The sequence below is a fragment of the Xiphias gladius genome, chromosome 8, assembly GCF_016859285.1.
Source record: "Xiphias gladius isolate SHS-SW01 ecotype Sanya breed wild chromosome 8, ASM1685928v1, whole genome shotgun sequence".
NCBI lineage: Eukaryota > Metazoa > Chordata > Actinopteri > Istiophoriformes > Xiphiidae > Xiphias > Xiphias gladius.
In genome coordinates, this window is record NC_053407.1 from 15,647,718 (window position 1) to 15,659,451 (window position 11,734).

An 11,734-nucleotide genomic window follows, 5' to 3' on the forward strand; every position below is an offset into this window, starting at 1 on the left:
TTTTTAATAGGAAAGTAGGGCTATTTTGTTGCTCTAATAATTTGGGTTGCAGGTCTCTCTGGGGTTGACGTCAATAACATTAAAAAAAAAAAAAAACAGGTCAAACTCTATTTTTAAGAAGAAAACATAGAATTTGAGGTTTTAATGGGTAAAGCAGAATACTGTGGTGGCCTATCATTAAAGATGAGCTCAGGAGGGCAAAATGGTTGAAACCAGCAAGAAAAAAAAAAAGGGCATTATTTCAAAATAAAGCATCGGTTGAAAAAACAGCATTTTAATAATCCCGAACTGTTCAGAGATTTAGGCACTGTGATAAAGTTCTTCATTTTGGTAATTACAGTTTTGACCAAATAAGTACAGAAGTCAAAAGAAACACCAAAGGTACGCACATTGATCATAAGCATATCTTTTAATTTTAACTTCAGTTGGACTTTATTGGAAAATTATTGGTAATTATCAGGCTTTTTTGTGAATGGGGCCAGTTTTTCCAGAACATTTCCTCTGACCCACCGAATGGCAGGAGCAGGGCGTTTGCTCTAGCGATAATTTTATCGTGATCGGTAGAGGGCAGTAGAGCGCCACCGATGCCTCGAATATCCACGAAGAAGAACCCCGTGCTCTCATCAGTAAGCGACAAAGATGGCTACCTGTGGGCTGTTCCGCTCCCTGTCTTCCAACTTTTCCACAGTTTTGCCTTTACTTACCCGCTCGGCTCCGCTCCCTCATTTGCGGCTGGCATCTAAACCTTACTTTCGGAGAACACTAGCCTCTTCTAGCCGATTAGCAGCAGGTATTTCCCCGTGTGAGTGTGTTGTCGTGTCGCATGTTAGCTCCCATTTTCGCTAGCCGCTGGGTAACATTAGCTAGAGAAACGGACATGGGAGCAGAGGACGCAGCAGCATGTCCGTCTGCTTTTCTCCTGGTTGTCATACTGAGCGGTGATTACAAAGTACGTCGAACTCTAGTGGGAAGCTCTGCATGTTCTGAGTCTGTTGTGTTGTCTTGCAGCACTTAAGTTCACAGACAAGCACGAATGGATTCGAGTAGAAGACGACGGAATCGGGACTGTCGGTATCAGCAACTTCGCGCAAGTACGTCCCCTGGCCGTGTGCGCACACCTGTACATGTACATGTACATGCACATGCACATGCACAAGCACGCACCAAAGTAAATGTCTTTTTCTTTTACCTTTGACCATGCTTTCTGCTACTTGCAGGAGGCTCTGGGAGATGTAGTTTACTGTGGACTGCCAGAGGTGGGCACACAGCTGGCTCAGCAAGGTATGAAGTTGCGGCTCGGGCGGGTATTGCAGCACCCACTGGTTTAGGGATTAAGCCTGATTCCATGCATCACACTCCCTCTGTAGCAGGTGATACTAATATTACCTCAGTTGTGAGATATGAGGTGGAGCCCAGCCGATAAATTGGCCAGGTGATAGCGGGTTATTGCCGATATATCTGTGTCGGTCGATAAATGAAAAGACATCGAAGTGCAGAAATATCGAAGATATTTTTTGATACATTGCCAGAGAGAAGTGGTCAGTTTATTTTTCATCTGTAAAATGTCCTGCCCAGTACATGTCTTAGCCATATTTTTCATTAAATAAACTTCGGGAACTTTATTAAAAATGTTTGTTTATGTTATGTGTTAGCCGATATATCATTTACATTTCTTAACTCTGAAATATCAATATCTGTATTGACCTCAAAAATATAAATATACTATGAGACTAGAGTTGCAGATTTTGATCACTGTAGTATTGTTAAATGTAAAATCTTGTTTTCCTGTGGTCTTAATGGCTGCAGTTGTGATGATATAATAAAGGTCTCTGAACATATCCGACTAATGAGAAAGATGAACAATGCCTCTACTTGCTTGATAAACATAATGATTATCTAATTTTATCCATATCAGCATATTACTTTATAGATGACAACAAGATAGATACTGTCACCTCGCTTATAATGTAGGGTTGCAACTAACTGTTGTTTTCATTTTGATTAATTTGCCAATTATTTAATCGTTTAGTAATTGAGTCAATAAAATGACAAAAAAATGCCTGTCACAACTTTGCGGAGCCAAACAGGACCATCTTCAAATGTCTTGTTTTGTTCTGCCAAAAGTCCAAATGCCTATAAAATGTTTGCTTTACAATTATGCATGGCAAAGAAAAGCAGGAAATCCTCCCATTTGAAAGGCAGTAATCAGGTAATATTTGGCACTATCTCACTGTTCTTGCTTGAAAAAAAAAAAATGAAACGATTAATCGATTATCAAAACAGTTGACAAATTCTTTTTCTGTCCATCAACTAATTGATTTAACGACTAATCGTTTCAGCTCTATTATAATGCACAGCCTTGAAAACTCAATTTCCTGTATGAACTGCATTTTTCTTCTGCAAGTTGAAAATCCAGTCTTGTTTTAGTTACAAACTAGGTCATCAAAAATGACATACAGAATAAGTTGTGGTTGTTTTTGCCTGCTATATATGTATTTTTTTTTTTCAACACAACAGGACTTTCAAAGCATAGATATCAGTATTATTGAGAAACGAACAATTGATTACTACTTTCTATCCATGTTATAAATTGCATTTGGTTGTAAAATCCATTTAGCTTGTAGCACCTGTGTTTGAGCAAACATAAGTAGATGTCATCATGCCACAAAATACCTACCTTAAGGTCACATATTAGCAATATCCGCTTATCCTTTCTGTGTAGTTGCCATTCCTCTGAGATGACTTAACTTTGATGTAAATGCATTTGTTTCCAACCTTTACTGTCACAGATGAATTTGGAGCTCTGGAAAGTGTAAAGGCAGCCAGTGAGCTCTATTCCCCTTTGACTGGAGAGGTTGTAGAGGTCAATACACTACTGGCAGACAACCCTGGTCTGGTCAACAAATCCTGTTACAAAGATGGTAAGCACACACATAAAAAATACGTTGTCCAGTCCATGTAGATCCTTCTGTTAATGGGAGAAGACACTGGAAAATGTAAGAAGCAAAAAAAAAAAATCAATCAATCAGTACTTAAGGTTAATGAGAGACCTTAAAGAGGAGCGACCTGTAGTTGAAGAATTATGCTGGAAGTTTTAGGATTATGTTGGACTATAATAACAAACCTCTGGAGTTTAAGGTAATTGACACCAGTCTTTGTTTACCTTCTAAATACTGTTCCTGCAGTTATCATTTGGCTGGTGCATATCTTGCAAAAGAAATATGGTCAGAGTCTGTAAATTGTGGAGCAACTGAAATTATTATTTTATCTTTTAAAATGCTATTTCCCTTTTCTCATGACAAAGCTTTACACTCTTCTTAAATTTTTACAGAAAGTCTTTTTTTGAACTTGTATGATATTATTTGAAAAAAATATATATATAGATATAGATGTAAATTATATATATATAGATAGAGATAGAGATATCATAGAGATAGAGATAGAGATATATGATAGAGATAGAGATATATGATAGAGATAGAGATATATATATAGATAGAGATAGAGATAGAGATGTAAATATATACACACATACATACATACACAACCACACACACACAGATAAAACAAGTTTTACAAATCATAATCATTCACAGTAACGGGAAGGGAGGTTTAAGGAAACTGTTCACTGGCAACATCATTTTTTGGACAGTAGATGGCAGTAATGCAACATAGAAGACAGACCACTGTGTGATTCAGGAAATGAAGCTGGTTTTGTACACTTAAAATTGAAAGTATATTTAATCACCCTGTATAGCATATTTTGTATCTTAAAGTGTGACCCATCTTCACTCTACACCTGTTCCATACCAGTGGTTTTGCAATTTTTGTTTTTGCTACATCCCAGACAACAACTAGTTTTCCTTTCAATTACAAATATGAAAATCCAGAGAGACTTGAAGCTTGTTTGATTAAGTTATTCACTACTCTGAACATTATCATTGCATGGAAATGCACAGCAGAACTTTAAAAGTTAATTTCCAGTCCCAATAGCTTTTCTGTGCATTGATAATGTAAACTTGACAAGAATAAAGGCTGACTGATGGATTCCTTAACCAAGTTAAAAGTCTTAAAAAGTTTATTTTCATGCTGTCGTGATGAAAAAAAGTAAGCCAATGGCCGCCTGGAGTGCTTTGGCGATGTTAAACGTATCTGACTTGTAATAAAAGGGCTTACATATGCAAAAACACTGGGATGGTCCTTGACTCACAGTTTAACCTGATTTTAATCTATCAAATACAGGTTGGCTGATGAAGATGACCATTGCCAATCCTGCTGAGCTTGACACTCTAATGGACGAAGCGGCCTATGAGAGATACATCCGCTCCATTGAGGACTAACCTAACACCTCCTAATAAGTGCTATGCTCCCTCTCTCCTTTTCAAAACGCCACTGGCAGGGAGATGCATAAGATGTGCCTGTGTCAGCAACAACGCTATGCTTAGCATCCACCAGTGGAGCTCGAGAGCTCCAGTTGGCTGACCTGCCATTGTTGTAGAGCTGTGAACGTTAGGAATCCTTTATCTACTGTTACAGACTGACTTTAGGGGACCAGCCAGTCTGCACCGACTGAACATTCAGTGTTGAGTTCTTGCAGCCTCAAAGCCCAAAAACAGAAGAGACTGAGACTTACACTTAATAGAGCAGTTTCCAAGCATTTCAGTCAAACATAAACTTGAATTTCTGTTCTAGGACACTGTTAGACTTTAAAAAGCACTTTGGTCATTAGGGTATTATTAATTATGTTGGTCTACATTGCATGTATGAGAGCTACACTGTAGACATGAGACCTGTACAAGAGAAAATAAACATTTCCTTACACATTTGTTGCCTCCCTCATTTTTTATTTCCCAAAGTATTAAAAAAATGACAGCTTGCCATTTAATTCCACTCAATGTGAATTCACCCATAATCACATAATATAAATGCTATTTGCATATTTGTTATTTTGCATTACTTGAAGTACATGCAAAGAAAGCCTCATCCGATCCACATGTAACAAAAAAGTAGCTCCAAAAACAAAATTCAGAACAAGATTAGAACCTGACACTACCTCCACCTCAAGGTGGAGGTAGTGTGTGTGTGTGTGTGTAGTTTTCACTCACACACACACACACACACACACACACACACACACACCTAAATCTCAGCTTTTCTGATGCTGTTTACATCAGCTCGCAAACTAAAACGGGCATGTACTTTAAAAATGATCTGCTGAGAAATACTGAATGCCACTTTCCTTCACTCAGTTCTCACACTTTACAATATGGGTTTTAGTTACGTGAAACACCTCAAATTTTCATGATTAAAAAATACAGACCTTTAAGAAAGGAAGCTGAACCAAAATCAAGTATATTGGATAACTAAATTATACTGAATACTCAATGTACAAAATGTTAAGGGCATTTTGCAGCCCCCTCTCAAACTTTTTTATCAGTTGTGTCAACACAAGCGAATCTATCCCTGCCCCATCTTTGCACTGAAAGAATTTTTATTGCTGTAACATTTGTACTTGAAGGCTAGTAACAGTCTGGTTTCTTAAAACCTGTAAATTTAAAGTCTTGATCTCTGGGTCACCTGAGTGAAGTGACTGCCCCACCAGGTACTATAGAGAACCTGTCCTTGGCTGTCGGAGTTCGTCTGGCCCTGCCTCGAGGTGCAGGAGGCCGAGGGAGTCCCTCCATTCTGCGATAATCGCTCTCCAGCCTCTCCTTTCTCTGTGCTCCCTCATACATCACACTGGCAGTAAAGTCTCTCTCATTAAGGAAGGCGATGGTCTCATCCCTTTTGCGGCTCACGTACCCCTTCAGAACAGCATTGTAGGGATTTGAGGCGGCATCGGCGTCCGGATCTTCCAGCTGATGTTTGAATTCCATGCGGGTGATAACAGGCAAGAGGAACTGCTTCCCTTCTGTCACCACACCACCATTCCTGTGCGATAGGCCCAGGGCCTCCGAGACGAGGCGTGGGGGCAGAGGAACCAGGTCGCAGCCTGTGCGCTTGTCCACATACTGTCCAAACTCTTTCCGCACCAGAGCTACATCTTGCAAAGACTGACTCCTTCGCTCCTCTAGGTCTGTAATTATTCGATCGGGATATGTCTGGCCAAACACCAAACCTAAACAGTGAGGATAGCAAGGAAAGGAGATTTCTATGTCATGGTTTGGAACCGTACAGCATTATTCAGAACATTTTAAAAAGTAGCAGTTTTTTTTTTTTTTTTGGACTGACAAAGTCATTTGAGAAAAAAAAGTGAACAGTTGACCACACAGCCACATTCCTCACCTGCACGTCGAAGCATAGATGCAGGACATTTCCAGGGTTTATGAATCAGCTCATCAGGCAGATCTGCAAGCTCAGGACACCATTTCCTAACATAGCTGCCATAGGGGTCACAGGTCATTGCTGCATCTACGGGGTGCATGACAAAGTTCCAGTGGTCCAGACCACACATGCCCCCATTCTGCCACATCATAGCATCTATGGCAACATCTGCATCCACTAGCGTGTCCTAAACACATGTAAATGTTAGATACAGTCAGTAAGGAGTACTTACATGAGCGCATTTTGTGCCTGTATGCATACGCGTCTCACCTGGAACCAGCGGTAGCCTTCTTGCCAGGGCAGATGGAGGTATGCTATGAGGAAAGACGCCACCACATGTCTCATGTAGTTGTTCATCCAGCCTGTCAGCCACAGCTGCCTCATGGCCGCATCCACCAGAGGGTAGCCTGTCTGACCACGCTGCCAGGCCTTCAGGTGGCCACGATCACTGCTCCACCGCAGAGCCTGCGAATACCAGTAGATGAATAACGTAACTTTCTAGTAAACATTGCTTTTCATAGTGGGATATGGGCTTTTAATGCTAATGAAGAAAGTGAAGGCTACGATGCATGTATGTGTAACACTCAAAGGAAATGTTTATGTGTTATCAAGATGTCTGTAGCCAATTTTTACCTTGTATGGAGGCCTGAGGGATTCCCAGGGGAGGTCAGGAAATAGTGTTAGTTGCCAATAGGCCAAGTCTCTCCAGGCCAGTTTGCGTTGGAACTTTGGGGGTCGACAGCGTGCCCCTTTGGCGTCCCACAATAGCCAGCGTGGGCTGAGCTGACCAAAGTGAAGGTAGGGAGACAGAGAGCTGGTGTTCGGAGAATCTGCCCTGCCTGACTCTTTTTCGTACCTATAGACACCTAGGAAACGTGGAAATAATCATAAAATACTGTTAGATTAATGCTCTGCTTCTTAATATTCCCACAAACACAATGTATATGTTTACAATGAACATGCAAGTATCTCACCATCGTGAAGAAAGGCCTCAAGCTGGGCCTGTGCTCCTTCTTCACTGAAATCCCAGGACTTGCGAATGTTAGCTGCCCAGTCAATCTGAATGCAAAATGAGCAGAAGAAGACATTATGGACTGCGTGATCTAATCTCAGTTGTATTCAGGGCTTTAACTCAGCCCTAGAGGACTGCTCTGCTGTGGTTACTGACCGTTGTGCCATCCTTCCTGCGGGGCATGCGTGCCAGCCCTAGTGTGTCCAAAGAGACACCCTGAGGCCAGTGGGCAGGTGTGGGGAGAGATACTGGAGAGTCCAGAGGAACCCCTAATGCAGACCCTGGGTTCTGTCTACAGCAGCTCATGAAGTGAGACACTGAACCAATTCCTACATCACAGCAGAAAACAAACAGAAGTTCGACGTAAATGGCCATATTGCAGTTCAGCGTGGATTGCTTAACACATTTCCAGCTTTAAACACAAATATTTAAGCAAGCTCAGTACACCATGTTCACCTTATTCTGACCTACCTCTGAGTCCTACACCCTCCGTGCTGACAGAGTAAGGGTCTCTGAGACAGTTAGAGTGGAACATCCTGCATTCAACACCATCTTTCTGCAGAGCTGACACCACCGCGTCATCCCTCTCCTTCAGCCAGGGCTCATACAGGGCATTAGCCATCACTGTTCTTGTCCCGGTCTCCTTTATCAGCTCCTTAAGGGTACGCAGAGAAGATCCAACCCCGTTCCCCTCTCCATTTGCCTTGAGGAAGACAAGATGGCTGCCAATGCGCTCCAGAGATGAACAGAAACAAGACAAAGCTTGATGAAGCCAGTATTTACCTGTAAAAAGAAGAGAAAGTATGGTTGCAAACAGATTATATATCTGTAATTTCGTGATAAATATTATATGTTACCAAAAAGTATTGCAATGCCTAGAGGGGCAGTGATGCACTGTGCTTTAAAGAAGTCAACTTACACGCCCCACCCACAGCCACAGTAATCCCAGGTCCCTCCTCTTCTTCGGGGCTCCAGATGAAGACAGGGATGACAGGTGCCCCAACCTCCAATGAGCTAATGACAGCAGGATTGTCACACAGTCGCAAATCTCTCCTAAGCCACAGCAGCACTGGTGGCGGTGCCGACGGAGAGCGGGGCAAACCTACAACCTGCTGGCCACCCCCTTTACGCCGCTGTCGCCTGTTCTTAGAGCGTCTTGCTCTCTCTGATTGATTCAGATCTCCCTCCTCTATCATTTGGTCACCTTCTATAACTGTCTCTTGTTTGGAAAGTGAGGCAGACGGTCTGGAGACACTCACAGTTTGACTTGTTCCTGGTGTCTCCTTATTACATTTCACAACATGTGTGCCTTTCTGAAGCTCAGTCTCTCTGGTTGTCTGTGGTGGGCACACCTTGCCCCAAGGTCCAGTTTGTGCTGAGTGGGTATATTTTCTCCCACTAGCTAAATCTGATAGCCGGGTGTGGCTGCCTCCCTGAGGCTGAGATGCTGAGGTCAGTTGAACAGAGCTGCTTTGATTCGGTCGGTCTCCGAGCTGCTGAAGTAGGGACTCTTGGCTGGGGGATGACAGCTGGTGATCTTTTATCTCCAGCACAGACAGAGCCAATGCAAGTTCCAGTTCATCATCTTCAGTCTGCAATTGAATTAGAAGAACCCGTCATCAGTATTGTCAAAATAACTTCTTAGTCGTTGGGATAGAGGTGACAAATTTCATGTGCAATATTTACAATTACATGTGCCAATAGTAACACTCCGAGCATAACAAGTGTAAGACGGCAAATTTTTGTGGTTAAAATGTCAAGAAGTATGTGCTCTATCTTAAATGGCCTAACACCAAGGTTAGTGTTTTTGCAAAAACGATGCAAAAATATTGTGGTGCCTTTGCATTATGGATAATCAAGGCTGCCGTTAAAATAAGTTAGCTAATGTTTTTAGTTATTTTATTAAAAACTGTACTGACTTTAGTGAGGTAACTTTTCCAATAGATAGGTTCTTGGATGTCAGTTTGTTAATGCATTTTTCATGCCTTTCGTGAAGCCCCACGGTTGTCGTCACTTGTTTGATCTGATTAGACCTCTCCTCGGGTCTGTGTGGATGTGTACAGACAGTGCTTGTTTGACATCCCTCTGCCTCCCCTGTTAGTTTTCTCGCCATTTTTCTTAGTGCTACATCTATAATATAACAATTATACTCATACTTAATGAGAATACAGTATAGAGCTCGGCAAAGCAGAGGTTTAATCAACCAGAGTAAGAGAAAACACATGGGTGTCCAAGTGTACCACTACTTTTTAAAAGGCAACCTTTATATATATATATACATATATATATATAAATATATATATATATATATATATATATATATATAGATAGATAGATAGATAGATAGATAGATAGATAGATATTTTGGCACACACACTCATATATCGATATATATATGTGTGTGTGTGTGTGTGTGTGTGTGTTTGTGATTAGTTTATATAGATATTATATATATTAGTATTGTTAGTATTGATTTGTTTGTTTTTTTTAACCTTTTTTGTCATTTTTTAGTAATATTGCATGGTGGTCATGTTAAGTGATTTCTGTTAGCTGTTAGCTACTGTACAACTACACAGGTACATTTTTGTAAACAATACTCAGCATTGTATTACTACTGTTACATAAGTTAATAGTGTAAGAATCAAATTCAAAAGAAATGTTTTAGCTCCAGCACACATCCTTAACTTTCAGCTCATTCGGGCACCAGACACCGTCACCGAGACCGACCGGCCTCATGCGCAGAGCGCCAGGTACGGTAGAGGAGTTACTAGTGACGACCTGAGCATTCTTAGCTAGTTCTGCTTATTTTTCTCAGGAGCTGGTTGAAAAACAAAGAAAAAGAAAAAAAAAAAAGCCTAAAATTCCAGTGTAGGTGACACTGCCATTCAAAAAAGAGAGGAAAGGGAAAAGAGATCCAACAGGGATGTCGACATTGCTCTCTTTCTGCTAAAGTCGAGGCAAGTTAACTACATATCTGTTTGCTAACACGTTCGTCATGACAGCTTCCCTTAAAAAGTTAGCTCATTTGGAGTTTGTTTATTTGTTATATAATATAATTATAATAATATAATACTTACTTTAAAGGGGGGGGGGCATTGTTGCTCTCTTGTTGTTATTTTAGAGTGTTTTTAAACACTCTTTATCGTCTCTGATTGACTACCGGAATATTTATCGAAGTATTCGTATCTTTTTGCGTTTCTTTTCTTTTACACGTGTTCCTTCATCTGTAACTTTGAACCACCTTGAGACACTGGTGTCATGTACAACGAACACTCACTGACCTTAGAGAAATATTCCCGGTAGATGGAGGTGAGGTCGGTGTGCAGGGAGCTGTTGGCCGTGGACAGGGGCCGGATGAGGGACAGGAACCGCGAGCGGGTCTCCTGGTGCCCTAGGACGGACACACACATCGCGAAGAACCCCTCTGGATCCTCTCGACCCACCAGCACTTCTCTCAACAACCTCCTCACCAAGGCTTTACTGTCTTCGGCGTCAGCCGCTGAGGGGGCCATCTTTGATTGAAAGGTGACGATATATTAAATATGAAAAGGTATAAAAGTTAACTTCTAATAGGCTGGCACATAGTGCAACGCTCAATCGTTCAGACGCCCCGCACCTACCCTCGACCGGTTACCAAACAACAGCTGATTTTGACTTACACAAGCCATGCGTCGGGGTTTTGTAACCTGCAAAGCTACAGGCTTGTAATGGGTTAACTGAACCAGTAGGGGGTATACCAGTCTAATAAATAGGAGCTATGTAAGGAGCAACGGAACTTCGTGGAGGCTTGGCTACTTTTTTTTTTTTTTTTTTTAGAGCCTGTGAGTAACACTTGTCTAGATTTCATTCATTAAGGTAGAGAGATAGATATAATAAATGCCACGGGAAAATCTGTTTTTTGTTATACGTTTCACTCTCTCTGTCTGTTTCATCTTCCTCTCGACACTATAATCACTCCTCCACCAAATCACCCTTATCAACTAAAATGTTTCTTGACAGGGGTCACAACAAGCTAAATCCAATCCAATCGAGATCCTTTGGGTCAGTTTGATTTGATATAACAATCCGGGGGGGGGCTGTCCCTTAAGATAATCATGGTGTCATTTTTACATAGCCTTCATCTTGACAGGGATGTGGTCCTTTTCAAGTGCGCCCTGTGATGTGAGAATGAAAAACAAAGCTAGGAAACCCAGCAGTGAATTTTTAATCATGGTATGTATTAACTAAGTAGAGGGGTTGATGAGAAATTGATTTCTTTGATGAGCTTTTGAATGTATGCAGCAGGTAACAATCATTTGTGACAGTTGTGGGCCAAGCTCTAAAATGCTTTGAATAGTTGATAAGCTCCACTTATGATACTGTATTACAGAGAAGACTCAAAGTCTGAGTTTGTTCGTG

General features: G+C 41.2%; 2 protein-coding genes across 2 annotated transcripts; one reads left to right on the plus strand and one right to left on the minus strand.

The window, feature by feature from the left end:
- The first annotated feature begins 570 nt into the window (after positions 1-570).
- Positions 571-4,823, plus strand: LOC120793015 (glycine cleavage system H protein, mitochondrial-like). The gene is made up of 5 exons (XM_040132570.1): positions 571-790; positions 1,009-1,091; positions 1,218-1,281; positions 2,790-2,921; positions 4,243-4,823. Exons 1-5 carry the CDS (start codon positions 640-642, stop codon positions 4,338-4,340), a joined length of 528 nt encoding a protein of 175 aa, XP_039988504.1. The 5' UTR covers positions 571-639; the 3' UTR covers positions 4,341-4,823.
- On the minus strand, positions 4,799-11,035 carry si:ch1073-390k14.1 (deoxyribodipyrimidine photo-lyase). Its single transcript, XM_040132569.1, has 10 exons — positions 10,996-11,035; positions 10,618-10,848; positions 8,256-8,928; positions 7,808-8,119; positions 7,493-7,665; positions 7,299-7,383; positions 6,958-7,190; positions 6,595-6,789; positions 6,286-6,511; positions 4,799-6,118 (listed from the first exon to the last, which is right to left on the minus strand). The coding sequence occupies exons 1-10, from the start codon at positions 11,002-11,004 to the stop codon at positions 5,574-5,576; spliced, it is 2,682 nt and encodes an 893-aa protein (XP_039988503.1). The 5' UTR covers positions 11,005-11,035; the 3' UTR covers positions 4,799-5,573.
- Between the last annotated feature and the right edge of the window lie 699 nt (positions 11,036-11,734).